Source organism: Hyperolius riggenbachi, chromosome 4, assembly GCF_040937935.1.
Source record: "Hyperolius riggenbachi isolate aHypRig1 chromosome 4, aHypRig1.pri, whole genome shotgun sequence".
NCBI classification, from domain to species: Eukaryota; Metazoa; Chordata; class Amphibia; order Anura; family Hyperoliidae; genus Hyperolius; species Hyperolius riggenbachi.
In genome coordinates, this window is record NC_090649.1 from 43,358,261 (window position 1) to 43,383,012 (window position 24,752).

The 24,752-nt window shown below is 44.3% G+C and overlaps 1 protein-coding gene across 1 annotated transcript in view; it reads right to left on the reverse strand.

Annotated features, from left to right (window-relative positions):
• Positions 1-4,357: 4,357 nt before the first annotated feature.
• Positions 4,358-24,752, reverse strand: part of LOC137504632 (uncharacterized) — a 237,658-nt gene continuing 217,263 nt past the window's right edge. Inside the window, exons 15-20 of the mRNA XM_068233212.1 lie at positions 21,156-21,316; positions 14,432-14,608; positions 14,119-14,260; positions 12,885-13,069; positions 9,957-10,098; positions 4,358-4,536 (exon numbers count right to left, since the gene is read on the reverse strand). Of these exons, the coding sequence (XP_068089313.1) occupies positions 4,358-4,536; positions 9,957-10,098; positions 12,885-13,069; positions 14,119-14,260; positions 14,432-14,608; positions 21,156-21,316 (986 nt within the window). The remainder of the gene's footprint in view (positions 4,537-9,956; positions 10,099-12,884; positions 13,070-14,118; positions 14,261-14,431; positions 14,609-21,155; positions 21,317-24,752) is intronic.

Here is a 24,752-nt window from a genome sequence, read left to right on the forward strand (position 1 = left end):
TCACATTACTGCCACAAACATGAATCAATTGTATTGGAATTCCACGTGAAAGACCAATACAAAGTGGTGTACATGAAAATCATACATGATTCCAAACATGCAAAGTGGGGTGTGCACAATTATTCAGCCCCCTGAGTCAATACTTTGTAGAACCACCTTTTGCTGCAATTACAGCTGCCAGTCTTTTAGGGTATGTCTCTACCAGCTTTGCACATCTAGAGACTGAAATCCTTGCCCATTCTTCTTTGCAAAACAGCTCCAGCTCGGTCAGATTAGATGGACAGCGTTTGTGAACAGCAGTTTTCAGATCTTGCCACAGATTCTCGATTGGATTTAGATCTGGGCTTTGACTGGGCCATTCTAACACATGGATATGTTTTGTTTTAAACCATTCCATTGTTGCCCTGGCTTTATGTTTAGGGTCATTGTCCTGCTGGAAGGTGAACCTCTGCCCCAGTCTCAAGTCTTTTGCAGACTCCAAGAGGTTTTCTTCCACGTTTGCCCTGTATTTGGCTCCATCCATCTTCCCATCAACTCTGACCAGCTTCCCTGTCCCTGCTGAAGAGAAGCACCCCCAGAGCATGATGCTGCTACCACCATATTTGACAGTGGGGATGGTGTGTTCAGAGTGTTGTGCAGTGTTCGTTTTCCGCCACACATAGTTTTTTGCATTTTGACCAAAAACTTCAATTTTGGTCTCATCTGACCAGACAACCTTCTTCCACATGTTTGCTGTGCCCCCCAGCCTAAGACTTCTTATGCATTTCTGCTAACAACGGCTTTCTTCTTGCCACTCTTCCATAAAGGCCAACTTTGTGCAGTGCACAACTAATGGTTGTCCTATGGACAGATTCCCCACCTGAGCTGTAGATCTCTGCACCTCGTCCAGAGTCACCATGGGCCTCTTGACTGCATTTCTGAACAGCGTTCTCCTTGTTCGGCCTGTGAGTTTAGGTGGAGGGCCTTGTCTTGGTAGGTTTACAGTTCTGCCATACTCCTTCCATTTCTGAATGATCGCTTGAACAGTGCTCCGTGGGATGTTCAAGGCTTTGGAAATCTTTTTTGTAGCCTAAGCCTGCTTTAAATTTCTCAATAACTTTATCCCTGACCTGTCTGGTGTGTTCTTTGGACTTCATGGTATTGTTGCTCCCAATATTCTCTTAGACAACCTCTGAGGCCGCCACAGAGCAGCTGTATTTGTACTGACATTAGATTACACACAGGTGCACTCTATTTAGTCATTAGCACTAATCAGGCAATGTCTATGGGAAACTGACTGCACTCAGACCAAAGGGGGCTCAATAATTACGCACACCCCACTTTGCAGTTATTTATTTGTAAAAAATGTGTTGAATCATGTATGATTTTCGTTCCACTTCTCACATGTACACCACTTTGTCTTGGTCTTTCACGTGGAACGTGAAATTCCAATAAAATTGATTCATGTTTGTGGCAGTAATATGACAAAATGTGGAAAACTTCAAGGGGGGCAATTACTTTTGCAAACCACTGTAGAGGAGAGGAGGCCTGGTCGCCGTCCACTGCAGGAGTCCGGAGAAAGTGCTGGACCAGGGTCCCGACCGCATCATCCGCCAACCGGAAGTGACGTACCGCAACCAGGAAGTGGTCCCCGCAAGCCCGGGAAAGTCCACACAAGCCGAGGAGGAGAATCCCTGGTGACAGTGGACTGAGCAGCATCACTGGGAGAGCCTCTGAAAGCTCTGCCCAGGGAGACATAAGCTCAGGCTTGGCTCAGGGTTTTCCAGAGTCTGGGACCAGCATAGACACAGGAGGCACCGGCGAAGGGACCAACAGCAAACGGAACCAGAGGAAACCCTTGCACAGGGACGAAACCCCAAACACAGGGGATATCATTAGGAGGGGTAAGCAACCCAATTCTTAAAATTTCCAGTTGTTGTTTTGTGCAAAGGTTTAGGATTAGTTCCTACTACTGAGGGAGACTTGTTTAATAGGGAGGTGGACTTTTATAAGTTCGTAAGGTCAATCAAGCTGAATATTCTGTGACAAACCCAGGGGCGTAGCAATAGGGGGTGCAGAGGTAGCGACCGCATCGGGGCCCTTGGGCCAGAGGGGCCCCGAAGGGCCCTCCCTCAACTACAGTATTAGCTCTCTTTTGGTCCTGTGCTCATAATAATCACTTCTATTGATGCTATGTATAATGGTAATCATTAACACACTTCTCCCCATCCCCTTCTTGCACCTCTGACACTGTAGTTGCCATTGGTAGGTTTTGGTGCGCCGTATCAATTTTTTATGTATAGAGTGCTTGGGGGGCCCCATTGTAAAACTTGCATCGGGGCCCACAGCTCCTTAGCTACGCCACTGGACAAACCTCCTGTAGAAAACATTAGATATATTTGAGGGTGCAGTCCTGCATGAAGTAAGGGCCTTATGGGACTGTTTTGATTATAAAAAGAAATTGAAAGTGTGTAATAATTTGTCTGTATTAGAGAGAGAAGCATTGAAAAGCCTGCACGCTAATTAAGACATCATCATTGTCAAGGTGTGCATGAGCTGTTCTCTCGCACACATTATGGCCTGCGGCGTGTCATTCGGATGTTGCAGTGCAACGCAATTAGCAGAAGTAGTTATTAATTCACCGAATGGGAAAATGCTGGCTCCGGGCGATTGAAAGCTCCAAGGTGTGTTGAACGTCAATGCACCAAAACGCAGCTTTGGATGTGAAAGGTAAAATGAAAGTCTATAGACTTTCATTGTAGCTTGGTTAACTTTAAGTATTGACTTTGCGTTAAACCACAGAAAACAGGCTCAGATGTAAAAGAGTCCTTAAAGGCACAGGATCAGCAGGACAGCCACGCAATTGGTACTGTGTAAAAGGAAATAAATATGGTAGCTTCCATATCCCTCTCACTTCAGTTATCCTTTAACCACTTAAGCCTATCTGGACGAACATTCTCATCCAGATAGGCTGCGCTTGCTCCCACCGGGCGTTAGCCCAGCGATCAATGAATGGGATTATAGATCCCCCGCAGAAAAAACGGCAGCCTCTTATCAGAGGCTGCGGTCTTTCTGAGTAGAAAAACGTTTCCCCATCTTCATTCTGGTTCCTGGAAGCGAGATCAATCGCTCCCAGGACTTTTTGACTGTGGCCATCTTGTGGCCAAATATTAAAACTACACCCACATCCATTTTTTATTAAATAAATACATTATTTTACATTTAAAATTAACTGTTTACCTCCCACACCATATTTATTAAAACTATAAATATGGATTTTGTTATATTATTGCAAGCTTATAAAATTAAACTGGTTACCATATGTAATTGCAAAAGGTAGATTCATTCATAAACACCCCAGTGTTTGGAAATCCTGGAACAGCACATAATGACAGCATGGAACCAGAAGGATGTCAGGGGTCTGGAACAAACCCCATGTAAGTAACTGGTCACATTATTTTTAACTTAATATTTCCTTTTAATGACATCCAAGGTGAAAATAAACTGATGAGAAAAACAATTGTATCTATCCTCCTTCTCCTAAAAATGTTTTTTTTAGATCTCCAACAGTTTTGTTTTTAAATCTAGTCTTTAAGTTTTTATTATTTCATTGTCTCTGCTCAGTGATGACACCTTCACTAAAGTATGCCAGAGCTCAAATCTATGAATTATTGAGCCTTTTTTCTCTTTCCTGCCCTCAGAGGCCATTTACTGACAGGAAAGTGTTTTATGGCTGTAATTTCTTATCAGTGCTATAGTCTGACCGAGTGTCGGGCTGCTCCTTCCGCGTATGACGCGGATTACTTCACACGCCGGCTGCCTCGCGTCATCACGGCGGCCGGCGTGAAAGTACTGCGCATGCACGCTTTAATCGCACATGCGCAGTACTTTCACGCCGGCCACCGTGATGACGCGAGGCGGCCGGCGTGTGACGTCAGCCGCATCATACGCGGAAGCTGCAGCCCGACACTCTACCGAGTGTCGCCCGGGCTGCGGCCTGTCAGCCATACCGGAGCGGGGAGAAGGAGAGGAGCCAGGATGCCGGCGTGGGACCTCCCGACCAGCACTGGGCTGGAGAAAGCCCCTGGTGAGTACAACTTTCTTTTTTTGGGTGAGCTCGGAGTCCCTTTAAGCTTGAATGGATATGTCACATGCTTGTTTCTGGTGTGATTCAGACACTACTGCAGCCAAAAAAACAGTGAAGCTGGAATCACTACTTGTTGAAATGTGCAACATGCGAGAGCTCTCCCAGGTCGTGTACATGCATTTATATAAATGTCCTATTTTCACTAATGATGCACAAATAGAATGATTATATATGGCCATTTTGCAGGAAGTGGTTAAGCTGCATCTCAAGCGCACATCCTCTTGGAAGGTCTCAGTTACGAGGCATGGCAATGACTTCATGGGGTGAAGGGGCATTGGTAGAGCTCATTGTAGGAGTGAGATCCACTTCAGCACCAGGAGGGGCCTGGAAGGTGAAGTTTTGCAGCAGTGTTGTGAAGAAGAGGAACAGCTCCATCTTGGCCAAAGTTTCTCCAGCACAACTTCTTTTACCTACAAAAAAATGAAATCAGCTCATATCGCCAAGATCATTGCATGAAAAATAATTAAAAGATTTTTTTTAAAGAGGTACATAACTGAATAGATCTATATGAGTAAAATTGTGTATTTTGCACAATATTCATTTGAATCTGATTTATCAATTTTTGCCCATTGTAAAATCTTCCTTCCACACCCTGATTTACATTCTTAAACTAAAACAAGGTGGACCTTTAAAGAAAAAAAAAAAAAAAGCTACCTGATCCAGGGGGCTAGCTGGGTCAGGTATTGTCAATTACCACTGCTCTTACACCCTGCAACTGCCAACATGCCAGTAAAAAAGAAAAAAAAACATGGCCGTTACACCCTCAAAAAAAGCAAATGCATGTTATTTTTATGTGATTTTGTTTGTGTTTGCTATTCTGGGAGACTGTGCAGTATTTGTCCCAGCATGCAATGTGATCCGACTAGATCCCTTGCCTAGGCAAAATTGTACGGCGAGAAGTGCGCGTGTATTAGTTTATCACAGATAGTGGCATTACTGTGGAATGTTTATTTGTGAAGTGATCCCAAACAACAACACCTGGGCCCATATGCAATTCACTTTTTCACCAGGTGATATTTTTTTTAACTTCTTTTCAGAATTTCACAACAGAAAAAGTACCAGAAGTAGTAAAAAAAAAGGGTACTATCAAGATAATTTTTGTGCATTTTCTGGCTGGCTGAGGGTTTAAAAGACATTTTATTGAAAACTTGGTATAGAAATATCAAGTTGGAGAAAACTTAGGAGAAACAGTTAATTGCATATGGGCCTCCTCTATATCGCTGCTTCCCGGCTGCCTCCTTTCCCTCCCCACTGATTGGAGGGAAGGGACGCAGGCGGGGAGCGGCGATATAGAGGAGGCGGGGGAGCGGCGGAGAGTGACAGTGTGGATGTAAACAGCCAGCTAGCAACACGTTGCGTGTCGCCAGAACAGCGGTGTGATTTATGGGGGCACAGCAGAGCGCAGAGGGGGCCTGGGGGGAGACAGTATAGCAACAGAGGCTGGGCATTATATGCAGACCCAGCCTCTGTGTGCTAATAGCATTCTTAGAACCCACCTCGGGTTCTCTTTAAGCCACGAGTAAACAAGAAAATCCTCAAAATAAATTTGATAGTACTTTTTCAATTGTAAAATGCTGAAATGTTACTTTAAAGAGGATCTGTAACATCTAAACATCCCCTGGGGGGTACTCACCTCGGGTGGGGGAAGCCTCCGGATCCTAATGAGGCTTCCCACGCCGTCCTCCGTCCCTCAGGGGTCTCGCTGCAGCCCTCCGTGAAAGATGACATCAATATTTACCTTACCGGCTCCTGCGCAGGCGCTCTGACGGCTGTCGGCTCCAAAGTAGGCGGAAATACCCGACCGCCGTCGGGTCTGCTCTACTGCGCAGGCGCAAGTTTCCGGCGCCTGCGCAGTGGAGCGGACCCGACTGAGATCGGGTATTTCCGTGTAGTTCAGAGCCGAAAGCAGCAAAAGCGACCCCGCTGGAGCCAGCAAAGGCAAATATTGAACTGACAGTCGGGTCTGTCGCCGGCTGTTCGGAGCGCTGCAGCGAGACCCCCGTGGGACAGAGGACGGCGTGGGAAGCCTCATTAGGATCCGGAGGCTTCCCCCACCCGAGGTGAGTACCCCCCAGGGGATGTTTTTGATGTTAGAGTCTCTTTAAAGAGAAGATGAAAATTATCTCCTAGGAGAAAAAGGTGAAAAAAATAATTGCATATGAGCCCTGGTCTTTCAGCGTGCAATGGGCTGACAGCGTGACATTATAGCCTAGGCTAAGCATCAATTGTGGGGTTATATACCAATATATAGAGATAAGAAGCATTTTTGATGCTGAGACAAGAATAACTAATAACATAAAAGGGTCATCTGGATCATTCCCTACATTCTACTATATGTGCCTGTCATTACTAAAGGTGTCCACGCACCATGCAATTTTTTTAAATATCTGTTCAATTAATGAATTGCAATCAATTTTTCTGACTGATTTGTAAAATTTCAAAAATATGACCAATGTACCACACACGTATGTTCAATTTCTTCCCCAATTATGATAAAAATGATTGGAAACTGACAATATTGCTAGGGTGTGTAAATTAAAAAAAAATGTCAATCTAACACACACCATACAATCTTTAGAAAGATTGAAAAAAAATATCTGGCATTCCGGATAGCTAAAAATCGAAGAAAACGGGAAATCCGATCGGATTTTTCAGTCGAATGAGGAAAAAGCTTTTGTTTTTTTTCTGGAGAGCCGATCGTTTTTATCGAATTGCCGTAAAATCGGATCATTTTATTGTATCGTGTGTGGCCACCTTAAGGTTTATACCTAACAGTCACGGGGTTAAAGTGGATCCGAACTCTAGCACAGGACACAAGGAAAACATAACAGAAATGCACCCTGTATATATTTAAGAGGAGTTTAGCCTGTGTAATTCCCCCTCATCGTGTCTAATCACAAGTTGTAATTTGATCCTCCCCTGTGTCACATGACAGTCTATGGCAGATAAGCAAATAAGCCCATTTGAATGTACAGGCTGTAAACAATATGGGCTTGATTCACAAAAGGGTGCTAAGTGTTAGCACGCCTGTGAAAAGCCCCTTAGCATGCCTTAACCACCCTGGCGTTCTATTACCTGCGCCAGGGTGGCGACGCAGCAGTTTTGAATTTTTTTTTTATTTAAATCATGTAGCTAGCCTAGCGCTAGCTATATGATGCCCCCATCCCTGCGGCGTCCGGTGCGTACCCACGTAAGGAAATCCCGTTCTGAACGGGATTTCCTAAAGGGCTTCCCCCGTCGCCATGACGACAATCGCGATGACATCATCGACGTCGTCGCCGTCGTGACGTCAGATGGAGTCCCGATCCACCCCTCAGCGCTACCTGGCACTGATTGGCCAGGCTGCGCAGGGGTCTCGGCGAGGGGGGGGGGGCGGCGGTTACACAGCGGATAGTGGCGCATCGGCGGTGACGAGCGGCGGCGATCGGGACCAACACGCAACAAGCAAAGTGCTTGCTGCGTGTTTTAAAAAAAATTGTTAAAATCGGCCCAGTGGGGCATGAGCAGCGCCCTCCAGCGGTCATGGACGAGCTGAGCTCGTCCATGACCGCTGGAGGGCTAAGCTCGTCCATACCGCCAAGGATGTTAAAGAGCTTTTTGCACACTAATTTGCGCGCAAAACTTTATGCGCGTAAAGTTTAGCGCTGCACGCGAAACGTTGCACCGTTCCCGTGCTAAATTTAGAGTGTTTAACGAGACGTTTCGCACGCACCGCACAGCGCAAAACTTTACACGCGTAAAGTTTTGTGCGAAAAACTTTGCTCAATTTCTTAAAGCTTTGTGCGTTCTAACTACTTAGCACCCTAGTTAGCTTGCCCAAAGCCTTTAGGCAAGCTAACTAGGTTAGCACCGCATTGTGAATCGAGCCCTATGTCTGCTTCCAAGAATCAAGAAGTAGAAACTGTGCAGATTTATTTTAGGATTTGTATCAGCTGTAACTAAAATGTGTCTTGCTGTTATTATGCTGTTGTGTATTCTAAGTTCTGAGTTCAGGTCCACTTTAAAGAGGCACAATGGCGAAAAATTGTAAAATTTAAAATATGTGCAAACATAGACAAATAAGAAGTATGTTTTTTTTCCAGAGTAAAATGATCCATAAATGACTTTTCTCCTATCTTGCTGTCACTTACAGAAAGTAGTAGAAATCTGACAGAAGTGACAGGTTTTGGACTAGTCCATCTCTTCATGGGGGATTCTCAGCAAGGCTTTTATTCTTTATAAAGATATTCCCTGAAAAGGATTTAAACAATGATGCTGGCCAGCTTCCCTGCTCGCTGCACAGTTTTTTGGCAGTTGGACAGAGCAACTGCCATTCACTAAGTGCTTTTGAAAATAAATAAATCCCTGAGAATCCCTCATGAAGAGATGGACTAGTCCAAAACCTGTCGCTTCTGTCAGATTTCTACTACCTATTATAAGTGACAGCAACATAGGAGAAAAGTAATGTATGGCTCATTTTACTCTGGAAAAAACATAATTCTTATTTGTATATTTGCACATATTTTAAATTTTACAATTTTTTGCTATAGTGCCCCTTTAACTGAACCCACAGGGCCTAATATAGTGAAGCTTTTTTGAGAACCTGTAGAACCTTGGAGAACATGTTAATTCGCAAATGATGAACCAAGATTTATTGGCTCCAAAATTAAACTTTATTCCAATCTCTGCATTTGAGTCATTATTATACTGCATTAGAAATGGAAGCTAGGTGTTATTATGTGTATTTACTATTATACTGGGCAAGTGGGATGTGTTGTGTTTGTGAACAAATGCCTTACTTTCAGTAGGAAGTTAGCAGGGGCGTAACTGCAAGTCAGGGGGCCTCCAGCAAACATTTGATGGGGCCACCTTAACCCCCTTGGCGGTATGAAAAATACCGCCAGGGGGCAGCGCAGCAGTTTTTTTTTTATTTTTATTTTTTTAAATCATGTAGCGAGCCCAGGGCTCGCTTCATGATAGCCGCTGCTCAGCGGCATCCCCCCAGCCCCGCCGATCGCCTCCGGCGATAGGCGATCAGGAAATCCCGTTCAAAGAACAAGATTTCCTGGAGGGCTTCCCCCGTCGCCATGGCGACGGGGCGGGATGACGTCACCGACGTCAGCGATGTCGGGACGACATTGGGAGACCCGATCCACCCCTTGGCGCTGCCTGGCACTGATTGGCCAGGCAGCGCAGGGGTCTGGGGGGGGGGCGCGTGCCGCACCGGATAGCGGCGATCTGGCGCGCGGCGGCGGCGATCGGGGTGCTGGCGCAGCTAGCAAAGTGCTAGCTGCGTCCAGCAAAAAAAACATTATTTAAATCGGCCCAGCAGGGCCTGAGCGGCACCCTCCGGCAGCTTACCCCGTGTCACACACGGGGTTACCGCTAAGGAGGTTAATGTTCACAAACCTGCCCTTGCCTCCTATTTTGGTGAACCTCACAGCCTGAAGGCCCATCTTACAAGGGTCATAAAAGCACGGCCATCATGATCTCCACCCCATAACATGTGTAGCCACAAACAACTGATCTGGGGTATCAGAGAAAGGGAAGGTTAGTAGTTCAGATCCCCAGACCTCTGTGCCCCCCCCTGCAGTCGCAGGGACTGCTTTCCCCCTAGTTATGCCCCTGGAAGTTAGGGTACTGAATTGTGATCATTATTTAGTGTTTAAATAACACTTACTTCTTACGCAGCACTAAGACAAAGGTTCTACCACCCCAAGATTATGCTGGAATACATAGCCCTACTTCATGACATCATGAGGTTATTCACAGTTAGAATTGACAGATGATAGTTTACAATCAGTGGCTGACACAGCCGGGACTCCCGTGAACATGACTTTCTATGGATTACCTTGTGAGAAGGGGATGAAGGCCTCGATCTTTTTGAAATTCCCATCTGCATCAAGAAAGTGTTCTGGGTAAAACTCATAAGGTTTTGCGAAGTAAGCTTCATCTCTTAATGCAGAAGACAACACCGGCATAATGGTGGTGCCCTGGAGAGAAACCAGTTTGTAGAGTAAAAAAATCATTGTGCAGCAGACAGTGTTACATATTAGTTAAATCCTGTGAAAATTTAAAGAGGAACTGTAACGACAAAACGTTCCCTGGGGGGTACTCACCTCGGGTGGGGGAAGCCTCCGGATCCTAATGAGGTTTCCCACGCCGTCCTCCATCCGTCAGGGGTCTCGCTGCAGCCCTCCGTGCAGCGGTGACGTAATATTTACCTTCCTGGCTCCTGCGCAGGCGCTCTGACGGCTGTCGGCTCCGAAGTAGGCGGAAATACCCGATCGCCGTCGGGTCTGCTCTACTGCGCAGGTGCAAGTTTCCAGCGCCTGCGCAGTAGAGCGGACCCAACGGAGATCGGGTATTTCCGTCTATTTCCGTGCCGAAAGTCGCCACAGCGCCCCCGCTGGAGCCAGCAAAGGTAAATATTGAAGCTACAGTCGGCTCTGTCGCCGGCTGTTCGGAGGGCTGCAGCGAGACCCCCGTGGGACAGAGGACGGCGTGGGAAGCCTCATTAGGATCCGGAGGCTTCCCCCACCCGAGGTGAGTACCCCCCAGGGGAGGTTTTTGTTGTTACAGAGTCTCTTTAAGTAAAGCAGCACACCAATGAAGTTATAACTTTGCCGCCAGGTCTGGGGATAATATGTCAGCCAGGTAGGCCCATATGCAATTCACTTTTTCTCCTAAATTTTCTCCTAGGTGATATCTTCACAGCTTGTCATCAGGGGCGTAACAATAGACCCTGCAAGCGATGCAGCTGCAGGAGGGCCCAGAAGCCACAGGGGGGCCTGTACTGAGAGAGTGACAACTAAGGGCAAGGAGAAAAAAAGCTTTCTGCTCTCTGCACAATTGTTCTAATGACTGCATTTACTTAGCCACTGATAATGAATCAAACAAAGTGTTGTAGACAAAGATTTGTAGACAGTACCTGTTCAGTGTGTAGGGGGAGGGGGCCCCATCCAAACTTTTGCAGGGGACCCAGTGATTTCTAGTTAAGCCCCTGCTTGTAATTGTCAGAAAATGCCATTTAAACCCCCAGCAAACAAGAAAATACTCAAAATAAATGTGGTAGTACTTTTTCACAAGTTTTTAGGGTAGCAGGAAAAAAGGGGCAACGACCTTGCCCGGTCGGCAGCTGCAACAGAGGGGACCCTGGAGACTGACTGAGTGCAGAGCTGTGACAAGGGATACATACGCTGCCTGGGGCTGGCGAAAGCCCCGGGTAAGTAGATCTGCTTTTTGTTAAAATGTCTGAGGTTTCCCTTATGAAAACCCCTTCCCATGATATGTAGGGGGGGGGGGGGGGGTTTACCTTTTTAATCATAACTTCATTAACATAACTAGAGTGCTGCTGGGCAATTTCTTATGTGCAATATTTCCTCACTACTAGGTAGCATGCTCAGGCAGTGTGAGCACATGTTAAACTTGCAGAAATGTTGACGCATAGCCCCACATACAATAAACGTCTAGGGACTTCCCTGTTCTGGATTTTGTGTTTGATATTTTTTCTTTTAATTAGTAAAAAACAAACACAAAAAAGGAATTGCAAATAGGCAACTTCCCCACATACCGTTTGCATTGATAATACTGTTGTAGCTGAACATTAAAAAAAAAATACGGGTATTAGCAAACAAAAACTTAGTCGGAATCTTCTCACAGTTAAAAAAGTAGTATTCTAATAGTTATCATGTGCAAGCTACAGTACTAGCACAATAGTAGTACTGTGGGCAGTGTGTTACCATTTTCCCTCACTAGATGGAAGTATTGGAAGGCAGGATCGATAGCACTTGTGCTATCTATACATATAAAGCCATAAGCCATGTGACTGGAAGATCACAGTATTTCTGAGTATATCTGTGCATACTCACCACAGCAGTACTGTTATCTGCTACTATATTGGGATAACTCGTGTGTGGCACCCAATAGATTAATATACTATCCTACAACGTCAAGTGTAGTGCATCAATAGTAATCACACCATCCAGCACCATAAACCATGTCTAGAATTAAAAAGGAGGGGAAAAATAGACTTGGCCAACATGCCTTGCCATAAAGTGGTCTTGTTAGACCTTGAGAGACAGCTATACTCATGATAGACCTCATATCACACCTGAATGTAGCCACAGCCATGCTCTAGGGCATAGGTTCTCAACGTGTGGTACGCGTACCCCAGGGGGTACTTCTGAGGGTTCTAGGGGGTACTCGGGCTTGATTATACTTAACCAAAAATAACAAATTTAGAGTTTTAGAAAATGATAAATCTTATTTAAACAGCACCAAATTAGTATTTTAGCAAATTAAAAGCAATAGTAAATGCTTGGAAATGGTTTAGAACCAATTATAATGTACTACGATTAAATATATATTTGTCAAGGGGTACGTGTGATAATGTTTTACCATGCTAGGGGGTACTTGGTGAGTACAGGGTTTTAAAAGGGGTACATACCAATAAAATGTTGAGAAACACTGCTCTAGGGTGCTCCTATTCCCTGTGAATCACCCATTCAGAGATTTTTTTTTTCAAACTAGCTTGTATTGCTGCCTCCCAATTCTACTCCTACCCTCAGACTACCAGATTTAAAATCTAAGTCACCGATTTTGATGGTAGTCCCAGGGATAGGAAGTGAGGATAAATATCAGTAGTGGGGACAAAGAAAACAAGAACACCCTCAAGTAAAAATGTTTCTATCCCCTATCTATTTTGAATTACTAGAATATGAATTATTGCATGTGTAGCCAAAATCAGTGGTGCAGTTTTTTAAATTTTGTTACTTACTTTTGGGATAAAATAGCCACGTAGGGTTACATCTTGAGCGGTTGCATGAGGAAGATTGGTCGGAGCGATATCCCCAAAGCGTTGGACCTCACAGACGACAGCTTCCGTGTAGGGCATCTGCTTCCTATGCTCTAGTTTAGGAGGAGCTGTGCCGATGACTCGATCAATTTCACTTTGCACTTTTTCTGTTAGAGATTAAGAATTAAGTGATTAGTTCTGATGTAAATGTGGACAATACTCTCTGCTGTTCTCTATGCATCTATGTGGTACTGTATCTACTAAAGTTTTCCAAAGCTTGGGACTGCAGGAGGAGAACACACCAGTTAGGGGTGGACAAAACTGCCAAATCCTCAATTCAAGACAAGGATTAAACAACAAGGATCACTCCCAGGAGAGGAGAAAAGGACAGCGCTCCACAGTAATATAAGTATAAATATATAGATTTGCACCAATGTCACCAATTATTGTATTGGGGATCCGCAGACTTCAACCGAGTACACACACTCTCCAACAAATTCCAGTCCACCAAACGAAGTTGCGATCACAATCCTGCCTCCCCAATAGGAGCCTAGGATTTCCCTGTAAAAAAGCAGGTGATAGTGCAATACTGCCTTTTAAGAAGCACCACTGAAGTGACTCACGTGGTGCTTCTTAAAAGGCAGTATTGCACTATCACCTGCTTTTTTACAGGGAAATCCTAGGCTCCTATTGGGGAGGCAGGATTGTGATCGCAACTTCGTTTGGTGGACTGGATCAAGACAAGGATTGAAGGGATTAAAAACAAATTACATGGATTCCGAGTTTGCATTGCAAAATCACAATTTATTGTGATTACATTTTTGCACTAACCACATGATTAACTATGGTTAGTACAAAATTATGAAAATATGACCACAATGGGTTTTCACCATCTGCACCATTCATACTGGAAGGGGGAAGGCACAGTCTGCATCTGTCTGAGAAGACTGCAGTCTACAGCACAGACAGTCACTGGCAACACAGACAGGAAGTTTCCAAGGCCCAGGCTGTTGACCAGGTACTGGTAAATTGATTTATTTGATATCAGCTACAACAACATACATAATCTCTGCAACCGAGTACTGCAGAGATCTAGAAAAGCATTTTTTGATGGTAAATGGTGCTATCCTGAAATAATACAAAACAATTCATGCACGGACCTAGAGGATTGTGAGGTGCACATATACGCAGAGCAGTTGGCATTCACATCTCTTACTTTGGACTTCCGGGTATTTGATCATGATCAGGATGGCCCATCTCAGAGTGGTGGAAGTTGTCTCCATTCCGGCACCAAAGAGTTGTGCTATCAGCGCTGTTAGGTTATCATCATGGTAATACAGAGTGGATTCGGGCTTCCCCTACACATCAGAGAGAAGCCAGGTGAGATGACACTGTGCAATGTGCATTAGTAATGCAATGTTATCAAGATGTGTATAACAAACATGAGACCTGGTGAGAGAAAGTTTGGTTCCAGCTTGCCCTGTGTCTACATACTCTAACACTTTTAGGCATTGTTCAGTAGCCCTTACCTCTTGCTGTTTTACCAGGTAGGCATCAATTATATTTCTCTGATCGTTCACATCCAGGTCCTTCCTTTGCCTAGTAAACGTCTCTCTCATAAACTTGTGCATCTCCTCAGCGTTTTCAGCAATTTTATTGTGCACTCCGGGTAGGGGGTCTATAAGCCTAGGGAACATGTTGTATAGCTGGAAAAATCAAAAAAAGAAAAAATAATAAAAAAAAATAAAAAAAAGATTTTTTTTTTACCCTAACAGATTGTTTTCCTCTATGGGCAATTTGCTACATTTCCCCCCTTACTAATTCGGAAAACTCAGCCTATTAAATACAATAGCCACCTATTAAATACAATAGCCAATTAGTATTTAAAGAGACTCTGAAGTCTCCTTAAAATCACATTTTTATTTTAAATAACTCTTAAAGAGAACCCAAGGTGGGTTTGAAGAATATTATCTGCATACAGAGGCTGGATCTGCCTATACAGCCCAGCCTCTGTTGCTATTCCAAACCCCCCTAAGGTCCCCCTGCACTCTGCAATCCCTCATAAATCACAGCCACGCTGCTGACAAACAGCTTGTCAGAGCTGGCTGTGTTTATCTCTATAGTGTCAGTCTGCTGCTCTCCCCGCCTCCTACAGAACTCCAGTCCCCGCCTGCATCTCTTCCCTCCCTGCTGATTGGAGGGAAGGGACGGGGGCAGGGACTGGAGCTATGCAGGAGGCGGGGGAGCAGCTGAGACTGACACTACAGATGTAAACACAGCCTCACAGCATGGCTGTGATTTATGAGGGATTGCAGAGTGCAGGGGGACCTTAGTGGGGTTTGGGATAGCAACAGAGGCTGGGCTGTATAGACAGATCCAGCCTCTGTATGCAGATAACATTCTTTAAACACACCTTGGGTTCTTTTTAAAGAGTAACTGTCAGGCTGCAAAAGCTAATTTAAACCTCTATTCTCCTGTGTTAAACAGTTTAGAAGCAAGCCAAAAAGGCAATACTGAAGTTAAAAATCTCCCTTACTTTTGATGTGTGCTGACAGCAAGGCTCTGTATTCCCAAGCTCTTAAAAGAACGAGAGGCCGCATAACATACAGCAAAGCATTCTGGGGCCCTCCCCCTCGGCTGCTAGTGAGAAGTTACAGGGTCAAGTTACAACAGCATGTAACTCAGTCCAGCGCACAGCACTGATAAATCTCCGGGCAGAGTACACTGCAGGAGTCCGCTATTGTTCCTAGCCACATGGCTAATTAATATTCACTGCACAGTAGTGTTATTCAGTACGAGCTTTTCTGTGAGTGGAATCATCAGGAAGCAGGCAGGACATGACAACACATTTGGCTTCATAGGAGACAGACAAACATGGAACCTGCCATGAGCTGTCAGGAGCATCAATCTCTGAATATACTATATACAAATTCTGTGAAATCCAAACGTGGACAGTGAAATGCCTATATAATGTAAGTACAGCCAATATTTAGCTACTGATATATGTGTTTATTTTCTCTGAGACCTTATACCTAACAGCTCCTCTTTAAAGCGGAATATAACCCTGCATTTCAACTTTGCTCTAAAACATTATTTACAGCATATTATATGCAACCAGCATTTTTTTTCTAGACCAGCATTGGAAGGGTTACACACAGAGCTTTAAAGTTCTGTGGAGAGAACTGCTCCCCGCAGCTGAAGTTTATATAGATACATTTAAGTACACAGAGTGTAACACGTGAGGAATGTTACACACTCTTTGGCTGTCCTCCAGCTCCTGCACAGTCAGAGAGAGTGAGTCACATTCCACACTTGTTACATTCTCTTTACTTAAATGTATCTATCTAAACTTCGGCTGCGGGGAGCAGTTCTCTACACAGAACTTTAAAGCTCTGTGTGTAACCCTTCCAATGCTGGTCTAGTAAAAAAAAAAATGCTGGTTGCATATAATATGCTGTAAATAATGTTTTAGAGCAAAGTTGAAATGCAGGGTTATATTCCACTTTAAGAGGTTTTTAAAATAAAAATGTGATTTTAAGGAGGCTTTAGAGGCTCTTTAAGTGTACCTGAAGGGAAAAAGTGCCCCTAGGGGGTTCTTAGCTCATGAGGGGGAAGCCTCTGGATCCTAAAGAGGTACCCCCTGTCCTCCTCACCAGAGAGGATCTGGCGCTGGCTCCCCCTGAAGTCAGCTTGTTGGCGCTCCTCCACAGGTGCACTAGTGGCTTGCCCTCTGGCAGAAATAGCTGAGCCCACCCAGGTCCACTCTACTGCGCAGGCGCGACCTAAGCGGACCCAATGGCCTTGGCTATTTTTGCCGGAGCCTGAGACGGAAAGCCACTAGTGTCCCAGTAAATATTACTGTCACTGTTGCCTTGGGCTTTCCCCTCCCACGGTAAATATCATGTGGTACCGTAACTACTAAAGTTTTCCAAAGCTTGGGACTGCAGGAGGAGAACACACCAGTTAGGGGGGTGGACATTTAAAAATAAATTACATGGATTCAAGTTTGCATTGCAAAATCACAATTTATTGTGATTACATTTTTGCACTAACCACATGATTAACTATGGTTAGTACAAAATTATGAAAATATGACCACAATGGATTTTCACCATCTGCACCATTCATACTGGAAGGGGGAAGGCACAGTCTGCATCTGTCTGAGACATCTCGAGCTCACTCCAACCTGAATTATCGCAAATTCTTTCTGTTTTAGGAAAGCAAATTTTTGTTTTTCTTAACATCTTAGTAAGGGGGCTTTTAGGACCATTGTAGTCCCTTACACACTCCAATGAGTTCTGGGTCACCATGAGCTTGCTGGTTAGTCTGTACCTCACGGTAAATATCAGTGGGCTTTTTTGTTTTTTAACTCACAGATTCTCTTTAATTATTATTTATTTCTTTATTGTTATTTCAAGTTATAAATGTACTTTTTTTTTCAAACCTAGGTCAGTTATGGATAATTTTTATTTATTTTCTCATTTTTTTTTTCAACAGAGGAACCCAAATGCTGTGCTCTCTCTCATACACAAAGCAACTTGTTGAGCGTTGAGCCATTGACTGACATGCAAATCAATATCAATCATTAAAATTGGGCTATTCAGGACAATATAAAGTAAGGTATAAACATGCCAGAGGGAGGAGGCAATTATCCTTAGCTGCAAGGCTTAATTGCTAACTGAGAGTTTAAATAAATTTAGTATCCTCCTCTCCTCTAGCTACCCAGGGGCGGTCCGCCTATGACTCCACCTGAATGTTGTGCGCCAGGCGGCGTCTTCCTAGTGGCATCATCCTAAACACCCCTCCCCCCCCCCCCCCCCCTCGGCTGCCACTCGTTTACCTTCTTGAACAAGTGGTGGCCGACTGGCCAGAGGCATTACTAGGGTTGGTGACACCTGGTACGCAAACTCGTGGTGTCACCCCCTCTTACCCCATGAACCTCCAACCTCACTAGGTAGTAACGTTGCTTGTTATAGGGGAATATTAAAATGATCACCATGTGGCCCTGGTGGCCCCTGAACTTCATTATCAGCTCAACATGGAGCAGCCAGAAGGGAGAAGAGCGGGAGAGAAAAGTACAACAAGCACTTGCCTGGACTATATCTACATAGCCTTACTCCACTTTACCTTAGCCTGGAGCTTGGTGTCACCCCCTCTGCAGGTGACACCTGGTGCGGTCCGCACCCCCTAGTGACGCCACTGGTGGCCGCCTCCTGCAGGGAATCCCCCTTAACTCGCTAATAGAGAGACCTCAGAGGGGGGGGGGGGGAAGTAAAATAATGTTTCTGGTGTGATTAGATAGCTTATAATAATATTATGCGAGTGAGCGTGAAATGTATGAGCCTTCTGTGATAGCTCCTTTACAATACATAAGTTAATCAGCCCATGTCCACCAAACTCCTCCCACCCCCTCCCCCTTCCCCCAGGCTGATTGGTATTGCAGACAGACAGAGAAGCCCTAATAAATGTAATTTGCCTTCTTAGAACAGAAGGTATGTGCAATAATTCAGCTGTGTGTGAGCAAATGTGGTTTCCCATGATGCATTTCTCCCGAATAGGCAAATCATCCCTTTCTGCCCTTGAAGCAAGGCTATACATCCAGACCTGCTGATGTATAGTAGCTAATAGCCAGATATGGATTAAGATGTAATGGGGCCCTAGGCAAGGTAGTCGTTTTGGGGCCCCCTTGTGGTCCTTTTGGTAATCTGAAGTTGAGAGGGATCAGAGAAGGTGGCTGGTGAGCCCAGGCCCGGATTTACATCACAGGAGCCTATAGGCACAGATGTTTTGGCACCTTAGATGTATCCCTCCCTGAACCGACAAACCCCCACTGAACCGCACTGCAAGTGTGCTGGCTGGCCCAGCTGTCACGTCTCCCTTACTTCCCTTGCCCATCATAGGTAGCTAAAGGTGGCCCTAAGAATAAGGTAGCCAGAAGTACCCTCAATATTTAGTAGCTAGAGGTGCCCCCAAGTAGGTAGCTAGAGGAACCTCAGTATTGGGTAGCAAGAGGTCAATGGAATGCTGAGAGCAGGGTCTACGGCTAAAAGTATTAGAGGCAGACATTCTCATCAAGACTCTGCATAGGGAAGGAGGGAGGGGAGCACTCGGGGAGGGGAGTGAGCCGCCTTTCCACCATCAGGCGCCTGTAGGCACGTGCCTACAGTGCCTTATGGTAAATCTAGCCCTGGGTGGGCCCATTGACACGCACTAGTCCCCAGGCACCTGCCTAGGTTGCCTGGTGGATAATCCTGCACTGCTAATAGCCACGCCAATTCAACATATTTATATACAGCATGTTTTGGACCTGTTGGTCCTCATCAGTGCTTGGTATGAATTGATATAGCTCTATGGGATAGGGCATGGCCCCTAAAGTAACAAAAATAATTAAAGAGTAACGGTTAGCCCCCAAATTGAAATTTAAAACACTATTGCAATGTTTTATTTATTATATAAGTGATCCAAAAAGCCAATGTACAAGTTAAAAATCAATCTAATTTTGTTACTATCTAACCTTTTCCCCCAGCTCCGGACGCAAGCCGCATATCAGATACTGTAGCATGCAGAGCATGCATATGTCTGGCCGACCCCCCTCTCCCCCCCAGGACCAGGTGCCAATATATTCTCCCCACCGCAGCTGACCGCTCTGACACGGAGAGAGAGCGGCAGCACTTCCAGAGCAGCACCGCAGAGCAGCCAGCGCCGTGCATCTCTCTCACATGTGATTCTCTCACATGTGACTCGGCGGCGGCTGCTCTGCGGTGCTGCTCTGGAAGTGCTGCCGCTCTCTCTCCGTGTCAGAGCGGTCAGCTGCGGTGGGGAGAATATATTGGCACCTGGTCCTGGGGGGGAGAGGGGGGTCGGCCAGACATAGGCATGCTCTGCATGCTACAGTATCTGATATGCGGCTTGCGTCCGGAGCTGGGGGAAAAGGTTAGATAGTAACAAAATTAGATTGATTTTTAACTTGTACATTGGCTTTTTGGATCACTTATATAATAAATAAAACATTGCAATAGTGTTTTAAATTTCAATTTGGGGGCTAACAGTTACTCTTTAAATAGAATCATGTATATTTTTCAAACTAATACCTATCTTTTATTCAACTGAGGGAGAGATGTGTAGCTCTGAATACTCTGCACTTATGTTTCTATTGCAGAAAAGTAATATCCATTCTTGTTTCTATCAGAAGTCTTCGGTTTCTATGACTGTATAGAACAGAGGGGCTCTCACTTTTTCAGCTTGTGAGCTACTTTAAAAATTAACAAATCAAAATGGTCTACCTATGTACAATTTTAGGAGCACACCAAATTTTTCATTTTTTTATTTTAGGAGCATACAGAATGGAAAATTTAGTGCGGTCAGGATCTGCCATGAATTCCTTTGCGATGTACCGGTACATTGCAATCTGCTCAGTGGGCATCCCTGGTATTGAGGGTTCTTTTTCCCTTAAGGGAACCAGAGACGAAGCACCCTTGTGTATTTTACCATATATATCAGTAAGAACATTAGAGAAAACACTTACCATGCTCTCTCACTGCTAGAAGGGTCTGTTATCAGCTGTGATAAGAATCCCGGACTGAGCATTCAGTCTGGCTTTGCCGGGAATGATTATAGCTGAGTCATTATAGCAGAGCCAGCAGGTGGCAGGCTTGGGCTTGAAAAGACACCACAGAAGACAGACTCAACTATAATTTTTCCGTAGCAAAGCCAGACTGAATGCTCAGTCGGGGATTCTTATCAGAGGTGATAACAGTCAGATTAAACAGAGAACAATGAAACAAAGAGCAGATTAGGTGTTTACTGTCATGTTTCCACTGATTTATAAGGTAAAATACAAGAGGGTGCTTCATCTCTGGTTCTCTTTAAAGAGAAACTGTAACTAAGATTTGAATTTCATCCCAATCAGTAGCTGATACCCCCTTTCCAACGAGAAATCCATTCCTTTAATCAAACAGATCATCAGGAGGCTCTGTATGGCTGATGTTGTGGGAAAACCTTGTTGCATTGTGGGGAATAACAGCTGTTTACAGCTGTTTCCAACTGCCAAAAAAGCAAGCAGCATCTCCTTCCACTGACATTACCTGCCAGCAGAAAAATGTCACCATGTGATAAATGTTAGAATGTAAATCAGACACTGACTAAATCATGTATGTATAATTATTGTAAAAATGAAGCATTTTTCTTTATTACATTATTTTCACTGGAGTGCCTCTTTAATATCGCAAACCTATGAATGAAAGAACAGCTTACCTGGGCCATAGGTTCCCCCAGGAGTCTTATGTTTTCATTCATTAAGAACATGAGCTTCAGTAAGATGGGATCATCATATTCAAATCTGTGGTTCAGCAGCATGGAGGCGATTATGTTGGCCACGGCAGCATTAAGGATGACCTGATTGTTGAAGGGTTTCCCTTAAAATAGAAGCCAGAAACTGAAAGTCAGTGATTCACAGAGTAACCAACTTGCCTACATAAAATATCACATAAAAGACTGTAAGAGAGTTGAAAGTTTCCATCAAGGAGACTTTAGAACAGAAAATTAAATGGCTGATGATGATGACAGAAAAGGAGCTGTCTAATATCTTACTTTTTACATAAGCTTAGATGCAGGGGTATAATAGAAGTCAGCTATTGAAACACAGAAGTAGGGGTATACCTAGAAATCATTTCATTTCAGCACTCAATTAATTTGCCCATAACTTTATCACTGCTTATCGCACTTAAATGATATAAATGATATATCTTGTTTTTGTGCCACAAATTAGGGTTGTTTTCAGTAATTACTTTATTTTCTATGCCTATTATAGAAAAAAAAATGAAAAAAAATTATTTCTCCAATTCCATTCTCTATAGTTTGGAAATAAACAATACTACTACAGATAAAACTCACACAATTTATTTGCCCATTGTCCCAGCTATTACAACATTTAAATTATGTTTCTAGTACAATGTATGGCAACAATATAGTTGAAAATACAGGTGATTTTTACTGTTTAGTGTTTTTATACCCTATCAACAATTGCAAGTCCTTATTTGCTAAAATAACAGTAATATACCCTTATGACAGTCATATTCAAAAAGTTAAGTCCCTAAGGCAAAACCCTGTTTTTTTTTTTTTGTTTTTTTTTTAAATAAGTGTTTCTGCTTGGTAACTACTGGGGAGTGGGATTTAGAAGATTTAATAAAAAAAAGGGAAATAGGAAGGGGCCTTTAGAAGGGATTAATGCCTACAGTAATATTTTTCAATGTATATTAATTTTACTTTCAGGCCACAAGATAGTGCTAAAAACACTATTCAGTTTGATCATTCCTTTTACTTTGATTTTTACTTGTTATTATGAATTAACATGGCTCCTGATTGGATGTTCATTCATATACCTGGACTTTGATTAACTCAGGGAACACATGTTCCCATTCACCAATCTCAGAAGTGTAAATCCTGCCATGAACTCAATGGACAGGACTTCCAGATTGACTCAGCGAGACTGAAACTGGATGCATATAAACATTCAATTTAAGATAACTAGTTAAAAGAAGGTTCAACGTCAATGAAAATAGATTTTGCATTGGATTTGATCAATTTCAGTGATGCTCGAATATCCCCATTTACTATTCGAGTGCATTCGGGTTCGCGGAAATTTAAATTCGGTCATAATCACGACCAGCAAACAAATTTGAATTCGCATTCGCCTTGTGGATAGGCATGGAATCCGGAATCACAAGTCGTAATCACGAATGGCCTTTAAATTGCTTCCAAAACTTCTTTTATGGTAAATGGTGCATAAAGCAAATAAAAAAAATTGATAAAAAAAAATAATATTTTCTGTATTTGTTTGTTTATTTTTCTTTACCATCTTCTTCTCCTTCATCTTCTTCTTGGTGTGCTAAAAAGCAGGGATGAGCAGAAACTTCGCCAGTGCAAATTTACATATCGTAGTTCGCATCTACGCATTGTAGTTCAAGGGTGAAGTTTCAAAACTACGCTTATGAATTTACGCGTAGCGGAGTACTGTTACGCATAGCTTATGCCCACTATGCGTAGTTAACATGTGTATTGCGTAGTAAACTACAAATGCGTTACTCGCGTCTAATTTTCTGCGTGCGATTGTATGCTTACAAATTTACGCATTGGAAAGGGGAATGTACGCATAGAAGAGTTACCGGTATAAACATTTAAAAAGGAATTAATGCATAAAATTTTCTGCATGCGGGCATAAGCATCCGCATACACTACGCTTCGCACTACGCAAAATTGCGTATTTTAATGCATAGTCTACGAAATGCATACAAAGCGAATATTTGATTTCAAAGCCGTAGTTTGGCGAAGTGTAATTGCGTAAAACTACGCGTAGTTCCAGCGTAGCGAAGTTGGCTGACTACGACCATCCCTGCTAAAAACATTCCCAGCCACCTCATGTCCCCCTCTCGCCGACAACAGGGGCCAGGAAAGTGCCTTTAATCCAGGCCTGGTTGATCTATAGGAAGGTGAGTCTGTCCACAGACTCTGGGGACAGCCGAGAGCGCTTCGGTGACCATGCCACCAGCCACACTGAAGCACCTCTTGGACAGCACGCTAGAAGGGGGGCAAGACAGGACTTCCAGGGCGTACTGTGCCAGCTCCCTCCAGATCTCCAAGCGCATGACCCAGTACTCCATGGGGTCCACAGGGTCCTCGGTGTTGAGCCCACTGAAGGACCCCATATAGTCTGCCACCATCTGGGTCAGGCGCTGGCTCTGACTTTAAGAGGAGGATGCTGCTGCAGGCAACTCCTCTCTCAGCAACTCTACCGTCGTGTAGAGTGCCTTAGTCAGAGTCAGCAGGTCTTCTGAGCACCTGCTGCTGCTGGCCGCAGGCAGGCCCGCCATCAGGGGGGGGAGAGCTATCACTGCAGTGATGGGCCTGGGATTCCCCAAGGGCTCAGGGGGCGCCCGGGCCCCCATCCAACACGCTGGCTCTCACCCATCACCATCATATAGCCAGCATCAGTGTTCTGCCTATATCGGGAAGGCTACAGCTACGCTTCACCCTGTACTCATCTGCAGGCTGTCTCCTCAGAGCCTGTTTCCTAGTGTTCAAAACAACTTGGTATATTTCAAGTCAGGCACTGAGGAGACAGCCTGCAGAGTGGAGGGGTCCTTTGACTTTGAAGTTTAGCCATCCCGGGAATATGCAGAGCGCTGAAGTGAAAACGATGAAGCTCAAGCTGGGGGGCATCCATAGGAAGCAGAATTGGGGAGTAACAAGTTAGCTGTCACTCCTGTTAAAGAGTAACCAAGCAGCTCAGGGTGACCCAAACTACTAGGAATGTATAGGGGGATGAAAGGAACCAAAAAGCCCTCCTACTAAAAAAGCAAAGCTTGGTGTAATTGCCTTCTTAAAACAGAAGGAAATTTGCAAACTAAAAAAGCAAAGCTTGGTGTAATTGCCTTACTAAAAAAGCAAAGCTTGGTGTAATTGCCTTCTGTTAACTCCTGTTAAAGGAATGAGCTGGGATGAGATGTATCTGGCTGGTCAAGAATCACAAAATCACCCCCCTCTTCTTCACACAGACCTGACCTGATCTTATCTTCTGCATTCCATCATCTGCTCTGGAGGTAAGGGGAGGGGGTACTTAACCCCTTCAGCAACTTAGTTGCTACAAGCCTCTGCCATTACTTTTTCAGGAAGATTAATACATTGCTGATTTGCTATGTGTGCGCCCATCTGTGTGTGTGTATATATGTGTGTGTGTGTGCATGCAGTGTGTGTGTGTGTGTATGTAGTTTGTGCGCGTCTGTCTGTGTGCAGTGTGTATGTGTGTGTGCGTGCGTCTGTATGTGTATGTGCAGTGTGTATGTATGTATGTAG